The following is a 24915-nucleotide window of genomic DNA, read 5'->3' on the forward strand; positions in this document are numbered from 1 at the left end:
GCTAGATTAGTGGTATGTACTGATCTACTGGTGCAAGGTAGTTTCTGTACCCCTGCTGAAAGCTTACTGAAGTACAGTATATTTGATACCCTGACTTCAAAGACTCAGCACAGATCTTGGTCTGAAGTGTGAAGTCATTCATCAACCCAAAGTTTGCTTGAATAATCAGAGCTGCAAATTAGTCTCCACTCCTTCCTATTTGGCTTCTTCCAAATCAAGTAGAATTTCATGGCTTTTCATCCGGGAATATGTTAATGCTGGCCTAAAATTCAAGTGCTAGAACTTCAGGGTTAGTTTTCCTCTGAGTGTCTGGAGTCAAAATGCACCAGCAGTTCCAAACTCAGATACTAATGGGGTTGAAGGCTACCTACCGTCCAATCCAACTTGTAGTGTTTGTCAGTCATTGCACAAAGGATATACCATTCACATTCTCTTACTTCATCAACTGTACATCCAAAATACTGAAAAAGCATCAAACAAAATCCCTTCCATTTAACTAGTCCCACCCAATACAACTTTAGTTACAAATGTCTGCATGATGTCTTCCAAACCAGAAAACAATGGTTCAAATGCTAAATATATGAATGAGTTGTTCAGAGCAAAATGTGTTAGAATAAGTCAGAGCCACCAGAGGAATTTAATAGCTTGTAAACAGACATAGCAGGTTTCATACTCTGTTACCAGTAATGTAAGATACACGTAAGGCAAAGTACATATTTAAACACACTTACATGGGCAATATCTTCTGTAAAAATATTTACAATTTAAAATAAACCAATTTAAGAAATGGATGAAAGTAAAAAAATAGGATACAGAAAACTCCCTCATACCATGGAACATCACCTAAATGAATATCATTTGGCATCAAGAGTCAACTCATTACCTTAAAATTTGTATGTTACAAGTGCATAGTTGTGTTTCCTTCTCCTTAACTATCAGCATTTACAGTTGCTCCAGGCTGCAAGCATAGTAGTATGGTATTAGAACAAATTAACATTATGACTTGCTCTTTCCTTTGTAAGGAAACCTGCTATAAAAAAAAGTTTTCCCCAAATAGTGAGCCATGTGTTAAAAATGTGGCTACAATAGCAAAGGCCATCTTTCCTGAGCCAGGAACTTTAAGGTTAGAAAGATTGTACAACTGATACTAAGCCCTTTTGGCAATCCAACATATAAGAGCATGTAAAGCTGATAAATCAACATAGGAAAGATGCAATCTATACTATTGCATTTGTGTGTGTCTGCTACATTCAAACCTTTAATGTTAATAAAAGCCATGGCTACTACTTACTGTTCTGCCTAATCCTCCAGACTAACTTCCGATTCTTTCTAGAGGACGTACGTACCACCTTCCCAAAGAGAATCTCATACAATTGTTAAAAGCAATGTTTCACTAGCACTGTAGCAGTCTGCAATCAGAATACTAGCTCTGATTAACATAGTCTTGTTTCAACAGTACATATTCACCAATCTTTCTGCTGAATTCAAACAGGCTGAAAATGAAGTTTTGGACAATGTAAGTTGACTGTTATCCTTGCTGTTTTTCAAGATGGGCATTTCTTTGGCATTCATTAGGTTTTTGCCCAGACATTGGCCACTGTCATAAATGCTCATAGTGATACATTTTTAGCAAGCAAGAAAAAAAACCCTAGAACTGATAGCAATGTAATGTAGAAGTGATTGTATGACCACCAAACATCTGATGTTAGATGTCGTTAAAGTGCTGCTTTATAATCTCTGCCAGATTGTGCTAATTAGAGACAGAGAGGTATGGAATTTTTACAAATCCCAAAAGTCACATCTGAACAGTTTGTATAATCAAGCTGTCTTTTAGCCTGGTGAGGAAGCATCCATGAGCACTGGTATTTTGCATTAAGCTTTGCAGTTCAGTAGCAGCCATCTTTCCAACTCTCATCTTTCACATTGCCATAAGTTTTCGGAGCGGGCAATGACCTAAAATAAAATGAGATTATTTTTCAGTTTCATACGTAACTGCCGAAGTCTCCATCCACAGTACATACGAATTTAAACCTTTTCTAAGTAACTGAAACATACACTCTTCTTCACTCATTTGCTTCTCTACAATACAGATTAAGATAAACCCCAAAGTATTTTCAGTTTCAGGTTCTGTTGTATCTTGGCAACTGCCATGTCAGCTAAATATCTGCATATATAGACAGAAAACATTTTGCTGTTACAAGTTTGTATTCTCACAGAGTAATCTCCTGCCACCTAAAAATAGGCATTTTTTTCTCCCTCCCAGCCCATGATGTATAAACAGGGAAATCCTTGTTTAGGGTTTTCTATTTTGCTTACAACAAAATCTTGACATGCATAGATATAATTCATTATTGCATTGTGTACAGATACTGCATTATAGAATTATAGAAACATTTAGGTTGGAAAAGACCTTTAAGATCACCAAGTTCAACTGTTAACACAGCACTGCCAAGTCCACCACTAAACCATGTCCCTGAGTGCCACATCCACTTGTCCTTTAAATACCTCCAGGGATGGTGACTCAACCACTCCCCCTGGGCAGCCTGTTCCAATGCTTGATCCCCGCTTTTGGTGAAGAAATTTTTCTCAATATCCACTCTAAACCTCCCCTGGTGCAGCTTGAGGCTATTTCCTCTTGTCCTATGTATGCAAACCTTAAAAATCCCAACCCAAAACAGCTGTGTAAGAAGCACTTGGCTACAGACAAGTTGTGATTTGGCCAACACAGACTTCACTACTATTAAGAATTTCCTGTCAAAAACAACTGCTTTTTGCTGCACAAAGTTTCACACTGCTGACAGTGCAGATGCAGGCTGCAAAACAGTCATTACTGTGACAGTCACTTGTCATTCCCCTGCCCAGCACTCACTGCAGAACAGAACTCTTCCACTTTGCTACTGACAGCTGTTCTGTATTTTTTACAGTACTGGAGACCAACTGTTTATCCTTTCTGTTTATGGAGGTTCTTAATATTTCTCAAGGATGACTGCTTTATGTCAGCTGGCTTCCACTTGACACCTTCAGTGAAAATCCACATTAGTACAGCATTAAGAGCACATACTCTAAATGATGCATTGCTGTTTCTGATTCTCACGCAGGCATGTCTGAGGAAAAGAGAGATGTCCGTGCAGCCTCTTCAGTTAATACTCCGTCTCTTTTGTGGCTGTTCTCTAAAACACTCTGACATTAAGCAACTTTACAGCTGGATGCTAGCACAGAATATATTCTGAAAATTCTGTTTTGTCCTGTGGGTTAATTACACTGATTTGTAAGTTTAACAAATGCTATGGATGCTGCCTCTGTCCTCATGTGTCTTCCTTCCTAATGTTTCTAGCTGTCCAAGGAGAGAAACTGTTCTCACCATGGTCCACTTCTTGACTTAGAGATTACAAGAGGAAAATAGTTCTGACTTCAGAATGTGTCACTCAGTGGTACAAATGAATTTTCACTTGCCAGCTATATTTTGTAACTTTTTACCACATGCAGACAAATTCTTACTGCCTTCTCAGACCATATTAAGATGCTTTATTTACTTAGTTCAGTATCTTTTATTATTCATTTCACTTTCACTCTCTAATTCAAGAACCTCTATCTCTCAGTTTTGCTTCAAAGCTTTTTGAAACACAGGCAAATACTTCACGTGGAGGTCTCCATTTCCATTCTGAAGACCTTGAGATCAAATTAAGAACTGCACAAAGGAGCAGTACAAATACACAGTGTACAAAATTCATTATGAAAATGTCAAGCTAAGACTGCCTGGCACATACTCACCTGCGAATAGGCTGTGCAAGTTTGCTACGAGGCACTGGGATGCCCCCTGCAGAAGGGGCACTGGGTCTGGGCAAACCACTCCTCATCCCTGCTGTCCCTGCCGGTCTGGTAAGAGTAGTACTGTTAATACTGCTGGCAGGGCTTGGCAAGCCTGAACTCTGGGCTGCAAGTGGCCCTGGTGAAGAACTACTGTGTGTCAGCTGCGTGGCTTCTGGAGAAGCAACTGAACCAGGTCCATGGTTACTAAATGCTTTCACTGGTTGTCGGAGAGCTAGGGGAGACGGTGCTGCAGGTGAGCGGAATTTACTTGAAGACGGTACTGGAAAATAAAACATAGAAGTTACTTTCAAGCTTAAGTTATACTGTAACTGAAATTAAAAACAGGAAATTACTTTATGTGAATATTCAAACAATATGGAATGTATAATGGAATACAGCCAGTCAAGCAGCAATGAGAAACAGGAATTCAGATGTCCTCTTTGTCATGTGTTTTTGATATCATAACTAATGCCTCACTTGCTTACTACATATATTTATCTGGATTTATAAGTAATACTAGTAAGCCGCTAACATTCCATCAATCAAATCAAAAGAAACAGAGGAGAAAATATTTGTTAACTGCTCTGGAAGCATGTGAACCTAATTCCCATTCCTGAAAGAACATGTTGAAGAATACTATATTCTAGCGTGATACGGTCTTTAAATAGATTCAAAGTGTGTATTAGTCTTCAATGACAAAATTCTGAGTTCAGGGCACCTTAGTGTTTCTTTTATGCAATTCTTTTTAACGTAATCCTTTGAACTAGAATTCAATCCTTTGAACTAGAATTCACCTAAAGACATGGTCATGGTCCAGATTTGTTGGCTGATGAAAAAAAGAAGACAGGTTCAGCCAAACCCCCAGAAAGATTAAGGTGCTGATATGAAACTTAACTCAGACAACTATAACAATTTATAGCCTTCCTCTTCCTATAGCCATTATCCAAATTATCAGTATAACTAACATCTGTATGCAAATACTTTCTATCTGAGTTAGTATTTAAGGTCTTTATCAAGTCCGTTCTGGGAAAGGGTTGTAAGCTAGAATATTCAACAGTTCTTTGATAATGCCAAATCTTCAGCAAAATTCTTCACAAGTATGAGAAATATGTTCAAATTATGCATAATGTATCACTAAACAGAATACTTAAACTAATCCCTCATCTTAATACAAATGGAATTTCATCAGCTTTTCAAACTGACTAGAGTGGGTCTGGAACAGTCAACATAGGACAATCAGGAAAGTAAAACGAAATCACATTTACATTTAGTGAATTTGCATGAACTATTGTTTCCTCCACTAAATAAACTTTTTTTTACACAGAGACCAAAGTTGTGTCCTCTTTGACAGATGCTCTACATAAAGATGGTCCTTCACATAGCTGTTATTATCATTTCACAAGGTAGATTTACTAAGAACATGAAGAGTGAGAGAAGGGACAAGTAATGACAGAAACATGGCATCCTAAATGGGGTACAGAGGAAGTGGTAGTTTTCAGGTTGTATTTCGAAGACATTTCTTACTAATCTTCCTAGACACCCCCTACATGTGCCTCATTACAGATGTGAATTGGATTTGATTCCTTTCTTGATTATCCAAGAGAGTCTTTCCACTGATGGCAGTATCAAACACAGCATGAAGCCGCTCATGGGAAAAGCTGATGAAAAAGGTCACAGATATGTCAACAATACATGGCAGTTGGTAAATAGCGAGGAGAATAAATAAAAACCTTGGTGTCAAGCTAGAGGATGGATTAAGGAAAGCATTAGCAGCAGAATGACTGGACAAGAGCAGCAACAAAGTGCTCCTAGGACTAAGATAGATTACACACCACAAGTTTTTAAAATGTGACACTGCCTGCAACATTGGTGCAATTGAATCCGCAGAATTTCCAAATGATTTTACAGTGTAAACATAGGGAGCTTTTATCACTAAACTTCTCATTACAACGCTTGCCTGGAACATAAATACAGCATCATGTTAGTAACTGACTGACAGAACCATTCCAGTCTATAAAAAGTGAATACAGCTTTGGGCCTCTTACAGGCACAACAGGGAAAAGTTTTAGGTACAGAAAATAAGCAATGAAAAGTTGTTACTGAAGAAAGCATGTCACATTCCCAGTGAAAGTAAGCACCTAGTAAATCAGTCCTCTCCATTCTCTCCAGTTTTCCGTTGACCATATTTTACCATGCTTCCAACTTGCGCTGTCAATTCATAAAATGCTTCCTGTCAGCACAGCATTGCAGACATTGCCAAGAGCTGTATTCATTCTTGTACATAAAGGAATGAATTGTCTTCCAATGCACTGTGATCGCCAAAGCAGTCCACATGATGCAATCTCTGGCAAACTGCCTAATAATTCTGCTGTACATATAAAGAATTTTGTCTTAGAGCAGTTTTGGGTATTTAATAAAACTCTGTTTGGTCTATTTGTAAGGCAGGATCATAAAGAGTTGGGTACTGTCTTAGTCAAAGGCTACTTGAATATCTGAATACCCATGTGCAGTATTGAGCTGATCCATGTTTAATAAAAAACCCACAAACATGCAAGGGTAGTGCTTAACATCTTTACATAACTCCATCTCCTTAGACACTAAACAACTAGAACCAACTACAATTAAGACATCTGGCAAGAATAAAAATAAATGGCACTGTGCAGTCATGACATTTAGATCTCCCTGGATTCCACCTTGGAATGTGGGCAGGGAACAAGAGGTCCCTCCCCGGCAAAGTAGGATGCTGTGAAGCTACAGTCTTATCTGACTTGCACCCCAAGGCCAGCTGCTGCATGCCAACTTGAAACCAAAATCCATTCTAATGCAGTTGTTAAATCATAACCAGCATGATGAGATGATTCGGACCGATACAAAAGAACAGATGAGGCAAAATGACAGGAATCAATAAACTGTTCTGTCATCACAGAACAGGGAAGACATGGACCTGTTGTAGCAGGGTCACAAAAATTATCAGATGGATGGAATACCTCTCCTGTGAGGCCAGGCTGAAAGAGTGACATTGTTCAGCCTGGAGAAGCAAAGGCTCCAGTGAGACCTTATTGCTGCTTTTCAGTACCTGAAGGGGCTTGTAAAGAAAGACAGGGATAGACTTCATGGTAGGGCATGTAGTGTTAGGACAAGGGGCAATGGTTTTAAACTAAAAGAGAGGAAATTCAGACTAAATACAAGGAAGAAATTCTTTACTATGAGGGTGGTGAAATACTGGAACAGGTTGACCTGAGAGGTGGTAGATGCGCCATCCTTGGAAACATTCAAGGCTAGGTAGGATGGGGCTTTGAGCAACCTGATCTAGTTGGAGATGTCTCTGCCCCTTGCAGGGGGGTTGTATTAGATGACCTAGACTATTCAATGATTTTGTGATCTGACTGATACTGGATTGCTGTTTAAGCCTTAACAAATCTGTTACAATGAAATAAGTAGTTATTTAAATGTATTTTGAACCATTTTACACAAAATGGTGAAAAAATAGAAAAGCGCCACAGTGTGTGTGTGAAAGGGGTCAGGCTGTGTAATGAACAGTTTTAAAAAACTAACACCAACTGCTGCTCATAGTTGTTTATTATTCTGGAACAAAAGTCTTGTTTCATTGCTGCATAACCCAGACCAGAAGCAAGAAAAATCAGCACAATCAAGGACTATAAAATAGCAAATAACTGAAAAGAACATGTTGGGTCCTCATTTGCAGTGAGGAATGATAGCAACTGGATATAAACTGGAATATGTAACTGGCAGTGCAACATGCTCTGTTCCTCATTCTCTAAGGTTAAATAAAATTTTGGAAATAATTTAATTTTCTGTACATTTCCATAGCTCCAGCCTATGCCATCGATCTAGTAAGTGTTCCACAAATCCATTTGAAAGTGAAGGCATGGCCAACTGGAAAGACAGCACAGAAAGCTCTGCAGAGGAATTGAGGTGGTGGTCTTATGCCAAAGTAGAACATTCGAGAGAACTTTTCTATATTTGGTATGGAGTATTATGAAGATTGTTAGACACCTCCTACTAAGCTGTGTGAATCTCTTTCAAAGTCATTACACTTTGTTCAAACTTTCTGCATGGAATGAACTTGACTCAGCAAGATGAGTGTTGTTAAACCACAGAGAAACACAGGCAATCTTGTTGGCCACCCTCAGTATCTGCACAAAGGACTTAAAATCCTTAAAAGATTTAGCATATAGAGGGCTTATGAACTGGTCTCAGGTGAAACATGATCTGTAAAATGAGATCTTCTAGATTGTAATAAACAGGACCAATTATTCTTAAAACCAAAATCATGAACTGTATTATCTTACTAGTGAAATCGAGGCAGTCTCACACACAAGGCTGACAGATTTTATTAAAAATCAGTTAAGATTTGTCCAACAGGATTCGAGACTCAATATATTTCATTTTCTTCTCAAAAAGAAGCTGACTTCAGCTGTTCACAAACTGGAATATTCTATGCATTAGTTTCTAATTCCTTGAGAAAAAACCAAACAAATCTAAATCACTGTATGTTGGTGTTAATCTTTCTGTTTTGAGGGGAAAAGAGAAAGCACACACATGTGTGCAGGTGTGTGCAAACCAAATTGACATTCTATGTTCATCTTCTCAAGGATAAATTCATTAGCTTTTGTTTCCAGCACAAAGGATGATATTTTCACTTGCCTGCATGTTTTTGCACAATCAAGAAAAGAACAATTTTTACAACTTTTGTTTTAAAAAACGGATTTTAGCATAAAAAAACCCCACAAAAAACAAAAAACAAAAAAACCCAGCAACCCACAACCTCTCCCCCCAAAAAATGAAAAAACCCAACTATCCAAATGTCCAATATTCACATCCAAATGGATATGGATTTGGGAGCCTACGTTTCTAATCCGGATTTCCTGATTCACACTTGAAATCACCAATCCTTGGATTTTATCACAAAATCCAATTTAATACTTTTCCTCCTATAAAATGCAGGGTTGCATTTTTAATGTTTAGACCAATAAAATTACCTTTCATACAGCAAGGATCACTTGGTTAATCTCAACATGCAATAGCAATTTTATTAATCTAGATTATGTGAAATTTAATGCAGGTGAATCATTATCTGAGATTGCTGGAGCTTGATAAGAGGTTGTAAGTTAATTACCTCCTTTTGTAGATGGAGTTTGAAGAAACTGTTTGGTTTTGAAGGCAGCACGAGGCAAATTTTTCTGCCTTTGCAGAGCTGTTGAAAGACAAGAAGTGTTATATTTGTCTAAGGAGAAGAAAACTAAATTTACTGGGAATTTCAGAATTGCATCCACTTGTGAAGCATCAAGGAACAGAGTGAGTGAAACACTCAAAAAAGCTGTTGGGGTTTTTTAAATGGTGCTTGCTCTTAGTGGCAAAGAGTTACAGAGGAGCGTGTCAGAAACTTTGCAGTGCAAAATGCGCAGATTCTGTAAGAGTAAAGCTTCTTGCAGGGCAAAAAGCCCAGAAAGGCAAAAAAATTAATACACCAAAGGGAGAACAAGCCACCTAGCAAACATGCTACAGCAATATGAGTGCAAGATTAGATACTAAGTTGAAAACTATCATATTTATCTAGCAAGACTTTTTTTTTTTGGTAGAGATTTAAAAAAAATATTCTAGCACTATGTAAAAGCATAAATCTTTGTCTAAATGTGATCATCTTATAAACAAATGGTTATTTTTCAGTTATGAAAACGTAAGACATTGAGAGATGTCTAGTTTTTTCCTCATCAAAAGGGTATGCAAGAGGACTCGGACATAATGCTAAGAATTATCATCTGCCAGCATGTAGACAGCATGACAGAAATTTTTATTGCTCCTTTGCTCCTTTATCCTGCCTTTTTTCTAAGCGTGTTCAAGGACTGATACTGCCTTGAAATGATCTCACTACCACTCAGTTACCAAGAGAGAAGCCAGTGTTCCAAGAGCTGTAGAATCTTGGTAAGGAGAGAATTACCTACTGCCAGAAGGAACACATCAACTCAGCATATTTTCACCACAGCATATTTAAGGGGTGGGAAGGAGGAGAGTAGTCAATGAAAAAAAGCTTTGCCTACACAAAGGCTTCTTAAAATGATAATTACGAATAAACATCTTTGTTCACGCCAGTGAATAGTTTTATACCAGCATAAAACTTTTTACACTAGCAAGGCTTATTTCCACAGTAAGAAGGAAGAAAGATGGGGGGACAGCTATGCATAAAGATCCTGACCCTGAGTAAGGAAGATCAGTAATCCTATCACCAACTGCTGAATATCACTATAAAGAAAGTAGAGGAAGAACAACTGGAATCCTATCAATATTAGTTAATCCTTTTCTAAACTTGACAGCATGTAATAATTGCCATCACCTTTCCTAGGCAGTGCAAAATTCACAATATATTTTGGAATATAAAAGAAGTTCATCGTATGTTTTACCTTTATTCTGAAAATATGACTAGTGGTCATATTTTTAGTCTTAATAACCAACATGATAAAATGCTGCCTGCTGCTATTAAGAAAAAAAACCACCCTATAAACTTCTTCCAAGGCATACCCATGAACAGCCAGTTAAGCACAGTAAGATGTTTAAAAATGAGCACAATTCCTAGGAATTTAGTGAGGCAGACCACTGGCCAGAGTGTTCCTGTCCACAAGTATTCCATTATACCATTTTTTTTGCTGAATCAGTGTTTTGTTATACCACACAAAATGAAGAACAGCTTCTTTCTTCATATTTATGATCTTGAATTTAGTTTGCCCTAATTCATTTAGTTACATTTAAATATGCTACTGTACATGGCACTAAGTTTCTTCCCTCATCATTATTTACACTACATGCAAGTCAGAGATGTGGAATGATATAGAAATAATTTCAAATGTGTCACTCATATTCCTTCCTTCTAAATGGAGGCTCTGGGAAATAAAGACTTGATAGCTAAACAATTCTGTGCACTGAACCACTGAGAACTTCAGGCTGTGCGACGTGAGCAATGCTGAGGAAACATGCAGTTTGAGACAAGCGTGGAGTGCATGCTTATCCACACTCTAGTGCTGCTCTTGAAGTGCTGCTCTGTATGCTATTACATTACCTGTCACAAGTACTCAACACATGTACTTACATTTACTTCTGATCAACAAACAGAATCCTCAGTTTCCTCAAAACATACGTTTTCTTCCTTTACATGCCAAGCAACTGGATCTTGGCAAGCAGACTAGTTACTGAGAGGTTTGAACAATCTACAGCTTAGCTCTTTGAAAAAGTATTATATTTAGCTCTGCTTACAGATTTAACATTCACGTGCTAATAGTGCCACGTAAGCACAAAAGTATCACGCACTATTCGCTATAAAGCACGTAGATCCTACATGGAAACCACCCTAGAAGTTTTACAGCTTTGCACAATCTATGTGGTACAGGACCCAAGTACAGAGACTTCCTGTCATTCTAACGCCTTAAAAGATACTTAGTCCTTGGAGAACACAAGTATTACTGTATCTCCCAGTGTTTTAAGGTGAAATACTTACTACTTTTGTATTAAAAAAAGTACTTGTACTTTCTACATAATGGCATGGAAAACTGGATGTTAGGGAAGGTTCTAATAGTTACAACTGCTATTTAATTCACTGTCTTAAAGTATTTCAGTTTTTCACATTACAGCTAAAACTTAGAAATGTTCTCATGTTTTACAGTTGTACCTCTGACCATATTATAGATATTCCCTCTACTCTTTAAGCAAGTGTGTACAATTTGCCTATGAAACCATAACAGGAATTGGCTTTTCAGAAACTTACTGGATTCCTAACTCATTTTTGAATGCCAGCAACCATAGCAAGTTCAGTATTGCAGCCACAGCAAATGTGCAAGTAAATTATGAACAGCAGATCTTTGACAAGGAGAAAGTAGTGACCTCGGGTGGCAAGCCAGCATCCTTGCAAACGTAAGCTCATGCAAAACTAGCAGGTGTATGAATATGCTTCGAATCCCAAGACCCATAAGTCATTGCCAAGGGAAAACAAAGATTTGCTGCAATTTAACAATGCTTTGTGCAAGATGACAAAATATAAAACCAATGAAAATAAAACACAACCATACAACAAGGAGGACACAATTCTGGAAATTTTTATACGATGTACAGTTTTGCAGAAGTTTTTTTAATCCAGACTAAGCAAAGATACTTACTCATCGACTTCACACACAAACCGTTTTACGATTGTCAATAGCAAGACTCTGACAAACATCTGTAAGAGCAGGGAAACTGTAAAAGCTAGAAATCGGGGCTTTATTAGTGATACTTAACTTACACTTAAATGTAAGTTGGTCTACAGTGGTTCATATCTGGGGAAAGGTTTTATGAAAGGCAAGCAAATCCACCTAATTTCTGTGATTCTCAGTGCATCCACAAGTTGAAAAGAATTATATATGTAAAAACATAAGTCGCACTACTTTGGCTCCTGCAATTAAGTAACTCACTAAATACCAAATATTGAGACTTCTGCTATCTGATCTTTCCATAAAGTTTCAATGTGAATATACTTTTTAATACCGGAAATAGCCGCCTAGCCAACTAAGCTGCCCTCTGTGCTCTTCCATTCCCAGTTCACTGAATTTTAAAACTTCTAAGGATTTTAACTAAAAATATTTTTTCCTTCATTTTCTTTCAAGTGATTTTGATTAATCTTCCTATCACAAAAATAACACAGTTGGGAGAGCTGCTGTCCAACTGGTCTGAGTGCTTCATAGTTTGATAAGCCTGCCTAACAGATAACAGTCCTGCATTTGAACTACACACATGCCCCTGCTGTTGTAAATCCCACATTCTGAGTGTTTGTGAATAGTGGAAGAAGAGGGCAAGGTGACAGGATGCTGGGATAACCTGTATGAACAATCACCAGGTCACACTAACTTCTTTGGCTACAGTATCACGCACCTGTGACTGATACCTCATCCAAGCCACTAAAAAGATAGAAATCTTGTACTCTTTGGCATGGTCTGTATTCTGTATTTAACTGTAAGTGGTTGCATTAACATGCTGTTATGAAAGGACCAGTTAACAAGGCCAACTAGGTATGCCAGTTTGCCTTTACCTCTGAATGGGTAGAAAAAATTATTTCGCTTCACTCACAAATATTATCTTACATTTCCAGTCAAATATTTATATTTCTGATGAACTTCTATCATGGAACTTTTATAGTTCAAAGCTCTACACATAATAATATTCATAATGTGTTCTTCCTTTGAAAATGTCACATAAGGTTATTAAATTCTGAAACTTGTTTTAAAATAAAAGTCAGGAAACATTTAAATAACACGAACTGGCAATATTGACATATAAAGAAGCACTGAACATGTTTCATTTGCTTTGGCTTCTTTAAGGTCACCATTTTCAAGAGACTTGTGAGATCAGCAGCATTCTCCTGTCAACAGTTCCCTTTTGGACAAGCTAGCAGCCACTAGCCCAGCAATGGGCTAATTTGTTTCATGGGGCACAGGTTCATCCAAGCATTTTCTAAGGAGCAATCATCTCTTAAAAAAAAAACAAAAAACAAAAACAAAAAAAAACAAACAAAAAAAAAACAAACAAAAAAAAACAAACAAAAAAAAAAAAAAAAAAAAAAAAAAAAAAAAAAAAACAAACAAAAAAACAAAAAAAAAAAAACAAACAAAAAAAAACAAACAAAAAAAAACAAACAAAAAAAAACGGAAAAGAAAAAAAAGTAAAAAACTTTAACTGAATATCATGCCCAGGTGACAAACAAAAAGAAGAAACTGCAAAACAAAGGTTAAACTGGCATGAATGTTATCAGATTAGGTTTCACTAGTTTAAAAAAAAGAAAAAGGCAATAAACATCATCTAGGTACTATTCTAATAGCCTAGTAAGTTTCTGTAGTCTGTAAGCAAAACAGAACAGAGCATTATACCCTCAGTAAATCATATAAAACAAATAGTTTCTGAAATGTCTAACTACTGTATTCATACTCTTCATAGCACTTCTACATATATTTTTAGGAAACTGTGAATGATACCTTAGTGAGAGATCAGACATTCTTTGAATATAATCAGTACCAGATTTTGTGTACCAAAAAAGCACATTCACACAGGTATGATCCAAAATCAAGATTAGCAACTCCAGTATGGCATGAAATGTTTCTCTTTGCCATGAAACTGGAAGACACCTGAGGACCATCACTCAATTCTAAAATATACTCAAAGTGCCACTAAAGGTACTTACTGGCTGAGGCTTGAGGTTGAATGCGAGGTATTCCTCCATTTGGCACTTGAAAGTTTGAGTCACTTCTGCTGTTTTTCACAGACTCAGCTTGGATACTAGATGTCCTGGACAGGTTTGGAAGACTACGCCTTAGTTTTTCTGTACAAAATAATACAGAAAGATACCACAACATGTAATCTGATGCTGGACAAAGTTCAGGTTACGAACCCATAGTTGAACCCCAAATCTAAGCAACGCAATGTTAGCCATATTAAACTACACTGCAAATTAAAAACTTACTTTGTTACATTACAGTCCTTCCATTACCTTGAACTCAAGTGCCGTATTATTCTGAGATCTACCACATACAAAAATTTAAAAAAAAAAAAAAAAAAAAAAAAAAAAAAAAAAAAAAAGGCAAGAACATGTATTTCACTGTGGTGAAAAAAGTCAAGCATAGAATATTTTGAAATTGAAACATATCTGGATTATGAGTCTCTGGGTTTTGTTTTGTTCTACTCTTATGGAAATGGAATGGGCAAACCTAATCTGCAGTTCTGCACAGTTTTCAGAGTCTTTACCTAGAAAGTTATTTATAATACAGAATGCTAACCTGAAGATTAAAAACATATTTTTACTATCTGAGTCAACTTTTGGGGCTACCCAGTCACATATCAGCACATTATACAACAAACAGCAGCCACCCACTTGGAAAGAAACTCTTCATACACAGCACTCAAAATGACTAAAGTGTCCAGTTATGCCTCATCTTTACATACAACTTGACCATCTATTCAACTAATACTGGTTCTTCAAGGGTCTTCCAAATTTGTACCATCACTCACAGAATACAAAAAGATGCCATCAAATATTTCTCAAATCTAACAACATTCTGTGTATCTCCAACCCATGCAAGGCTGGGTTGATGACTATGCTGGATAGAAGACTGCAGATGCTCTGTCAGGACAAGACGTTAGCCTGATTGTGTAGAGGGATGCAGGAAAGAAGTATGCTACTGCATAAGCACTAAAGATGAAAACTTTAAAGGAGTCTACACAGGCTGAATATTCCAACAAGTGTACATTCTGCACTTAATAGCTTGCATTGCATAGCTTTGCACTGCAGTTTTATCACTGTTGAACCGTGTCAACCAAATATCCCTCTAACCGTTCTAGAGCGGAAAAAAAGAGAAATCCCAAACAACTGTTTTTTGGCTGCTGCTGCATCAACTCTGAATATCCAAGTGACGTTCAACTACACAAAAAACACTGCATGAGAATTCCTTGGAAGTGTTTCAGAAACACATGATCGCATGCTCTATTTTGATCCCTCTGGTATGTGGCATACCAGCTTTGGGTACCTTGCCTCTCATAGGATATTTTGTTGTAGCTCACCTAGCACACATTAAGACTTTCATGAAGCCACAGAAAAGAATGGAAATTCTCAATTAAGTCACAATATAATAGATCAGCTTTTGCATTGCACCTTTTCCTATATTCCTGAAAATTCCTCAAACCACTATTACTAGATGAGACCTGAGCTAACCCTTCCGAAGATATTCTTGAACAGCTAATTAAACATGCAGGATCATCTTCCCAAGAAGCTCTGGTTTAGCACACTTATTTTCCTGATTAAAATTCTAAAGTTTCTTGGTTGATAAAATTCTGATACAGACCTCCCTGCTGTATTAGTGGGAAAAAAAGCCAACAGAACAAACACCACCCACACTCCTTCCCAACTCCCTGGCCCCAAAAATAAACTGTTTAAAAATGCATTTCTACATCATGTCTGCTACAGACATTTTGTATCCATCTTACCAGAAAGTGGAAAAAATAAGGTGAATTCCTAATATATAAATGTATATTCTTTCTGAATTTAAGATTTTATTTTTATTTAGCAACTATAATTGTTAAAAAGGGAATATGCTTGTAAGATTTCAGCCCAGTTAAAGGAGCTTCTGCCAGATTGCTACCAGGAAAAAGTACATTCAAGAAGCAAAACCATATCAGGATCACATTATTTTGTTCTATGCCAATATAGCATAACTGTGTCAACTTCACTGAAAGCTTTATTTTTTGTTATGCCACAGTTTGCCCAGCTTTGCAATATCTAAAATATCCAATAAATGCATGACTTAAGTACTAAGATTTTTAAGGCTATATTCATGCTCAAAGAGTTCAGAGTCCTGCATTGCCAAAAGAAAGTGTTCAGCTATCTCACAGGCTACAAGCATGCATAAATTGCCAGTTACTCTCATCTGACCACAGCTACTTTTCCCTGTGTTTTATTCCACCATCTGGAAGGCCTAATCCTACTGGTGAGTGATAGTTTCCTTGGCGCTGCTTTATTTTAGTGCATTTGCCTGCCAAAGATAGAACTCGGTCACTATGAAACTCAATTACACTGGGAAACTGAATAATGCCTAAAATAAATACAAGCCTATCAACTCCATCTGACTGTAAGGGTTCCCCAGCAGAATTTAAGCTTTCCTTGCTCTGCTTTTTCTTCAACATCTCCAAGATTAAACTGTGATGTTACACTGGCATATAGTTTAAGCACCAAAATTCTTTACAGGAACTACACATCTACCTGCGCAATTAACATGAAACACAGCTTTTTACCTTCATTTTTTACATTACTAGTCTGCAAATCTGTAGGGTGGCCTTGAAGTGAAAGACGAGGTTGCTGTAAACGGCTAAGCATAGGCTGGGGTGAAACTCTACTGTATTCTATGCTTCGAGCAGGTGATCGGGAGCGAGGTGAATTCCTTGGAGATTGTTTTGGTGAAGGCCAGGGAGAACTGCGAGGTGATGGTGAGAACCTATTAACAGCAGGGTGCACTGCGTGATGTGTGCCATCTTCTTCATCTTCTAAACTCTGTGCATCAAGCTCCTGATCGCTGAACGTGCCTCGCCTTGTAGAATTGCAAGAAGAGCCAGAACTACGCCGAGAAGCACTTGCTGCATACTCTTGCCGGAGGCCTGGCAACCATGAGAACATACTTGCTTTCAGCCCACAAATGGTTCAAAGTAGAGACACTACATACAAATTATCCACCCAGTGCTGAAACTCAAATGTGGCTTGCCTTAACTCCTTTTAAGGCATTAAATTAATTCCAGCTTACTACCAACAAAAGTTATCTACCAGCTGATAATGTCTTGAAATAAGTAGGTGACCTCATTCCTTTTCTTACCACAGCAATCATCAGTATAGTTGTGTTGTGTACTTGTTCATCTCCTCTCCCAGGCTGGATATTAGCAGCACATCTTAATTTTGGTATCATCTTAATTTTAACATATATATAACATAGTAATATAACATAGTAATAGCAGCCATGATGACATGTCTCTTGCAATGTATTAGTAAATACAACAAAACAGCTACCCCTTAGAGAAACTAGAGTTTTCAGACCAGTGGTCTCCAAAGTGGGGTGCATGCACCCCAGATGTATGCAAAACAATCCACTGATAGGGGCACGAAATAAAAAAGTCTGGGGACCACCTGGTTAGACAACTGAAATTACTGCCACTTTCTGCAGTCTCAAGGGGCAAAAAAGACTAAGTCTCAGTTAAACCTATAATAAGAGATACAGCTATGTAGATCCTTTTCTTAACTATTCTTTACCCTATTTACTTAACATTTTGGTAACTTAAATCATGGTTTAAGCACTGATGTCAACAACACAGGACTAAATCAAGAAGGCACATATCTTCTGAGAAGACTGGTGGCAAGCAATAGCCCAGTCTAACGACCATCCTTTTAGATTGAGTAAGTACATGCTACAAGTTCATACTCTCTCTAGGATTTCTTTCATCCACTGTTCCTAAAAAACACTTCTGTAGAGTAATTTCCTTTCCTTATACTGAAGGCAGAAGTCCTCTGCCAGCCTTCTCAGGAGAATTACATTTGTCCATCCATAATAGAATCTACACCCCTTTTTCCACTCCTGCTAAGCAAGTGCTAGTGAGCTATTCAATTTAAAAAGAAAAAACAAACAACTGCTCCACTTTGTTTTCAAAATGGAAAATACTTACTTTCTTCCTGCATTCGTGCTAGAATTTGCACATCTGTAACATCATTTAGCTTGTAATTAGACCCAATAGAGTCTTCATCCATCTCTGATGCACTTAATTCACTATCCAGAGAGGACTGTGGACTTAGGGGAGGATTTCTATCTGCTGAACTTTTAAGATGACCTACAGAAAGAAAATAAGTAGAAAATGTTTAAAAATAAAAATAAAAAAAAAAAGCAAGCTGTATTTATTTCCTAGTGGAAGAACCACCAACCTAAAACCAGATTCTGACTGAGCCTAATGCCAATTCTGGTTGATGAAAAGCTGCACATGAGCTGGCAGTATGTGCTCGCAGCCCAGAAAGCCAGCCATATGCTGGGCTGCATCAAAACAAGTGTCCTGGGTTCAGCTACAGCAGTCATTTTTTCGCCTTCTTAGTAGCTGGTGCAGTGCTGTGTTTTTGACTTTCAGCCTGGGAACAACGCTGATAACACTGATGTTTTTAGTTGTTGCTAAGTAATGTTTACTCTGACCAAGGACTTTCTCAGTCTCATGCTCTGCCAGGGAGGAGGGGAAGCCAGGAGGAAGCAGAGGCAGGACACCTGACCCAAACTGGCCAAAGGGGTATTCCATACCACAGCACGTCATGCCCAGTATAGAAACTGGGGGGAGTTACCCGGAAGGCCCAGATCGCTGCTCGGGTCGGGCTGAGTATCGGTCGGCGGGTGGTGAGCGGTTGTGTCCTTTTCCCTTGTTATTTCCCTTATCATTATTATTGGTAGCAGTAGTGGTTTGTATTATACCTTAGTTACTGGAGAGCTGTTATCTCAACCCGTGGGAGTTACATTCCTCCGATTCTCCTCCCCATCCCTCCGGGAGCGGGGGGAGGAAGGAAGGGGCAGGGGGAGTGAGCAAGCAGCTGCCTGGGTCCAAGTTGCCGGCCGGGCTTGAACCACGATAACAAGCATGACCAGCAGGTTGAGAAACGTGATTCTCTGCTTATACTCCACTCTCATGAGTACTGATCTGTAGTACTGCATTCAGCTCTGGGGTCCCCCAATATACGAAGGATGTGGAGCTGTGAGAGTGAGTTGGACTTATTCAGCCTGGAGAAGAGAAGGCTCCAGGGAGACTTTAGACCAGCCTTCGAGTACCTGAAGGAGGCGTATAAGAAAGCTGGAAAAAGACTTTTTACAAGGGTGTGTAGTGATAGGACACGGGGGAATAGCTTTAAATTGTTTATACTGATGACTGCAAACCCTAACAGAATGCCTCTAATTAAAATACATGCTTCTTCCTTTGATTATATTGTTTATATCTCAGAAGTAATGATGGATACACACTGCATACCACATATTGCAGTCAGTAAGTAATAGGGTTGTTGCTAAGATTTTACAACTACCAGCACCTAACCTTTAAACACCTACTATCCCAGTCAATTACAGGGCCAATTCTAGAAGCCATTTATGTATGTTGGGACTCCACAGAACTAAAAAGCTACACATTTTGGTCTAAAATGCATCAGTGATTTTAGGGACATGGACATCCAGAGAAAACATTTTAAATGTATCTCTCGTGCCAGAAAGTCTGTAAAAAAAAGCCTTTCCTAAAAAGCTTAAATACTGCATGATGCAAACATCCTACAAAAGACTGACAACTTTTGGTGTCTTTCTTACTCTAGTTCAAAGCAGATATCAAGCACATGTTTTTGAAAGGAAGAGGAGGAAGAACTAAGGGAGAGACAAGACACACATACTTACCTGAGGTACCAGGAGGTATGAGCTGTTTCACTAAAGCAGATTTCACTGGTGTTGAAGAGGGAGAGTTGAAACCACTGCTGTAGGGGCTACTGGTATTTGGACTATAGGAGCTCGCATAACTGACCGCACTGAAAGGGCTGCTGTACAAACTCTGTCTCTTGAGAGCTGTATGAAAGAGAACGAAAGCAACAAATTATACTGGAGGAACCAATGAGAAATGAATACAACCCTATATGATATGTTCAGTGTGATTTAATTACTATACAACTCAAGCAGACCATTTCAGTCACTAGGAAGTTTTTCAATTGATTTCTTCATCTAGATACAACCACACTGTGGACGGAGTGGCAAAACAAGACAGCTGCAGATCTTTTCCTTATAAAAATAGGATTTAAGATCTCAACAACTTATCTCTTCAAGATGTTCCATGCAAGCATGGGAAAGAAGGAAGGAAGCAACTCAGAAGACAGCAGTAGCTAAGCTATGCTAACATACATTCTATGCACAATTACATACAGACTAGAGCACACCACGAAGTCTAATTCTCCAGAATTCAGACCTGTCTAGATCACACAATATTTCAAGAGTAATCCCAAGACTGGCACCACAGAACTAAGCAATACCACCTACAAAATTCTCCAAAGCATACGCTAGAATGAAAAAACATTAAGCAGGGTGAGTGCTTCTGTTTCTGAGTACCACAAACCTACTGAGCACAAAAAAAAAAAAAAATGACTGTAGGATTCTTCCCTTCTCTATACCTCCTGCTCTAATGCTTTGGGATTTTTATGTCCATGGGCTTCAATCCCATTATCATCAAATTGTACAATCATAGAATTCAGTTGGAAGGGATGTCAAAGAAAATCCAGGTCCAACCGCCCTGCCACAGGCAGAGACACCTTCCACTAGACCAGGTTGTTCAAAGCCCTGTCCAGCCTGGCCTTGAACACTTCCAGGGACGGGACATTCGCAACTTCTCTGGGCAACCTGTGCCTCTGTCTCACCACCCTCATAGTAAAGAATTTCTTCCTAGCATCTAATCTAAATCCCTAAAACTCTTTCAGTTTAAACCCGAACAGAATTGTATTCTAACAAAGAACAAATTAAATTGCTAAACGTAAAATTGAAAGCTAGCGATCTGAACTTTTATATATAAATCTAGATTAGATTAAATTGCAGCTCACCTAGCTGCTAGAAACCACACTCTCTAAGGCATGACAGTATTGAAACTGTGCACACATATTACAAACTGACTAGAATGTTCCTAGCAAACATATGGCAATACACTAAAGCAGCTCTAAAAAAATAAAAAAAAATAATAAAAAAATGGCAGAAATTAAGCTATTCAAAGAATATTGTGACATTACTCTTACTGAAAAAGGGCTTCAATTACTGCACTAATAATTAGGCTACTGATAGTAGTGGCCTGTCCTGGTTTCAGCATAGAAAAGGAATTTAACTGTAATTTGTTTACTAAAAATCCCTTTATTCAGTGTTAAGATTTTTTTTGTTTGTTTGCTGGTTTGTTCTGACATTCACAAGATATTCAGAATTTGTGGGGTAGGAAACACACGCAAGGTTACCAGCAGCACTGCCTTCCCCGGTGAAGCTTTCTGCTACCCTGTATCTCTAAGGAGGCTGTTTGCTGTAAAGCACAGTGTTCTTTTTTTTGCTACAAATTAATGTTTCCATGCTACCTGCTCCAACCAGCAGTACTGGTGCCCATCTTTTCTACTGCTACTATTTTTCCCTATTAATACTATAGATTAATTGTGATATTCTTGCAAGTATCACTGTCAGAAGCAGATTCTCAGGTATATGGAAAAAAAAAAAAGTAGTTACCTAGACACATGATATGAATGATTGTTGTGGTTTAAGCCCAGCCGGCAACTTGGAACCACGCAGCCGCTCGCTCACTCCCCCCCTTTTCCTTCCTCCCCCCGCTCCCGGAGGGATGGGGAGGAGAATCGGAGGAATGTAACTCCCACGAGTTGAGATAACAGCACTCCAGTAACTAAGGTATAATACAAACCACTACTGCTACCAATAATAATGATAAGAGGAATAACAAGGGAAAAGGACACAACCGCTCACCACCCGCCGACCGATACCCAGCCCGACCCGAGCAGCAATCTGGGCCTTCCGGGTAACTCCCCCCAGTTTCTATACTGGGCATGATGTGCTGTGGTATGGAATAGCCCTTTGGCCAGTTTGGGTCAGGTGTCCTGTCTCTGCTTCCTCCTGGCTTCCCCTCCTCTCTGGCAAAGCATGAGACTGAGAAAGTCCTTGGTCAGAGTAAACATTACTTAGCAACAACTAAAAACATCGGTGTTATCAGCATTGTTCCCAGACTGAAAGTCAAAAACACAGCACTGCACCAGCTACTAAGAAGGAGAAAAAATGACTGCTGTAGCTGAACCCAGGACAATGATCAAACTTTCAAGTTTGTCTGTTCCATGGGGAAGCTTCCTGCCTCTCTATTTCAACAATAGATGAATTTTTAAAGTTACCCTAATGGTACAGAATTTGCGGTACTTCTGGAAAATTTCTACTCAGTTCTGAAAAGAAGTTAAACCATGAACACAATTTTCCATACTTAACCTAAATGCTATCCAGTCCTAAATACACAGTAGTATTCAAATTCCAAAACTTATATCATCATTCATAAATCCCTGTGACTTGGGTACTTTTCACTGTTTAGAATTTCAGCCTTTTCCCGTAGCAAGCTATCTATTATTAAAAGACATTCTTCAAGACAGCATACACGAAGCACAAGAAACAGAGAAAGATCAACAGGTGACTCACACTGAAGGCACTTTCAGCATTATGCCCACGATCTTCAGAAGAAATGGACTTTTCATGTGCTCCACCAATTATGTTTTCAAATGTTATTAAGAACGATTTTAGTACAAACCAGAATAAAGACTGAATTGTTCCAGAAAAGAATCCAAGTAGGGGGAAAAAAGTTACAATCAAATAAACTCAGCATAAAGTTTATGTATAATCATGTAAAGGAGCTGGCAGTTGGGAACACTGCTGGAACTGTGTGTTCACATATTCTTAGCTCAAGTCCAGCCATTCTAATTCCTTAAGATAACAGTTAAAAAAAGACAGATCACCATACTGCAAGACTGCAAAAAGATGGCAATACAGGCAGAAAAGAGATATTAATGTCTCAGCACAACTTTTTTTTTTTTTTTTTTTTTTTTTTTTTTATACATATAGGCTCTAACAAATAAATTAAAGCAAGAAACAGATGGGCAGGTAATTCTAATCAGACCTTCGGAGTTCTGCTGCTGCTCTGACATCAAAAAGGCTGGGAATAAAACAGTGTGGAATGCAGGTCTTCACCTAAACACTTAGACCTTCTCCAGTTTTGAATATAACCAACTAATTGGTATCAAGGAAAAATCAAAAACTCTGGATTTTTTTAATCTGACTGTGACAATATCGTAAGTTATTTGAGATAGGAGGAAAAGAAATCAAGATTACGTCCCTGAAGTATTGAAGAACTTCAGCTTCCATTTCCTTAGATGAAATAAAATAGCTCATCTAGCAGAAAACTAAGTTCCGTGTTAAAATACTGATAAGCACGCAATTACGATAGTTTAATTCAGGTTTTTATTTCAAAGTAAGAAACCCTCCAAGATCATGTGCCTCCTGAAAACTTCTTACCAAACTGTAACTATGCAGGTAGCACAAAACTCTGAAATTCTGACTCATGGTCTAATCCTTCCTTTCATTTTATTGGTACAGTCCAGAAAATGATTAGAATTACTGTTCACAAACCATAATGAAAACTTTAGACAGAAGACAACTGCTGGATCTCACTCTCCTATCTCACAACTACCTACTGGCTAATTCTGACTCTGTTTCAGAGTATGTAAAACCCAGTGTCAGTATGCAGGAACTCACCCGACATTGTCTGTTCCAGCCTGTGGATCAGTGACTTTTTAGCACATTCAACGTCAGGACTGGGGTAATCCAATACCTGCCTGCACCAAACTAAAGGACTGACACATTTTTGCACTGGAGTCAGTTTCTTCTTTGGGGACATATATAACCTGAAAAGGAGAGGAAAAAAACCTGATTATATGAAGATAGGCAAAATGAGCAAAGATCAGGCATATAATAAAATACCACATACTATGCTATTTCTATTGTTCTATTGTATGTACAGTACAATCCAAAATTATAAAGAAAACACCAGTTTTACCTTTAAATTAATTATTCTGAGTACAGTATAATACTGATAGCATATGGCTACCCACAGACTTCTGGCAAGAATTGATGCCTATATTACTACACTGGAATACACTATGCCAGAAAAAAAGACCCAAACATTTTCACTTTTCAGACACTTTGGGTATATGGACAATTACACAAATGTACAAATTAGCATTAATCTTTTCAGATTTAAGTAACATTCACCTGAAAGAAGGAAATAAAGCACTATGCAATATGCAACTGTTGCTTTCCTACACACAAAGATGTAGTAAATGATAAGCATCTTAATAGCCAAGAAACAGTGCAAAAGTCCACAGAACACTTCTACTATTTCAGTAGCCTGGAACAATAAACATTTTACTTTTACTTATAATTTGTATCCTTTAGTTTTCCTTTGAACACAGAACAAAGAGACTATCTCTGTCCTAAGGGGTACACAATCAAGCATTAAAAACAAGGAACAAGAGATAATGCACATAGGAGAGTGGAGAGAAACAATGAGATCATACTGTTCTGCAAGACATGCTGAAGCCTTTGCCCGTCAGCATCTTCATTCATTTATTTTTAACATCAGCACTCCGTGACTGAAGAAACAAGTATTCTACTTTAAAGGCTTTAGAAATATAGTTGAAAATTTCTCCTCCCTCAAAAAACAGATTAAAGGGAAAGTCATAACCAATTACACTCTCAAAGTAGGGATATTTAAGCCTTATCTTTGGACTAGAACCAAATCTGGAAGTGTGCCTCAGCAGCAGACGAGAATGAACTGCAAGATCTACAGCTCTAACTAGAGCTCACATAAAAATGGTTAAATGAGTGTTTCTTCTAGGAGCAATTAGACCTCATAGTCCAAGTGGTTGTATGCTACACACTAACTTAGGAACATTTGACAGCTTAATCAGCCATGCTT

At 38.1% G+C, this 24915-nt stretch overlaps 1 protein-coding gene across 1 annotated transcript; it reads right to left on the reverse strand.

Annotated features, from left to right (window-relative positions):
• Positions 1-1292: 1292 nt before the first annotated feature.
• SLAIN2 (SLAIN motif family, member 2) lies at positions 1293-23837 on the reverse strand. Its single transcript, XM_010019460.1, has 7 exons — positions 23694-23837; positions 19779-19943; positions 18040-18201; positions 16627-16986; positions 14027-14164; positions 3772-4090; positions 1293-1953 (listed from the first exon to the last, which is right to left on the reverse strand). Exons 1-7 carry the CDS (start codon positions 23833-23835, stop codon positions 1887-1889), a joined length of 1353 nt encoding a protein of 450 aa, XP_010017762.1. The 5' UTR covers positions 23836-23837; the 3' UTR covers positions 1293-1886.
• Between the last annotated feature and the right edge of the window lie 1078 nt (positions 23838-24915).

The sequence above is a fragment of the Nestor notabilis genome, unplaced genomic scaffold (assembly GCF_000696875.1).
Source record: "Nestor notabilis isolate BGI_N333 unplaced genomic scaffold, ASM69687v1 scaffold9038, whole genome shotgun sequence".
Classification (NCBI taxonomy): Eukaryota; Metazoa; Chordata; class Aves; order Psittaciformes; family Psittacidae; genus Nestor; species Nestor notabilis.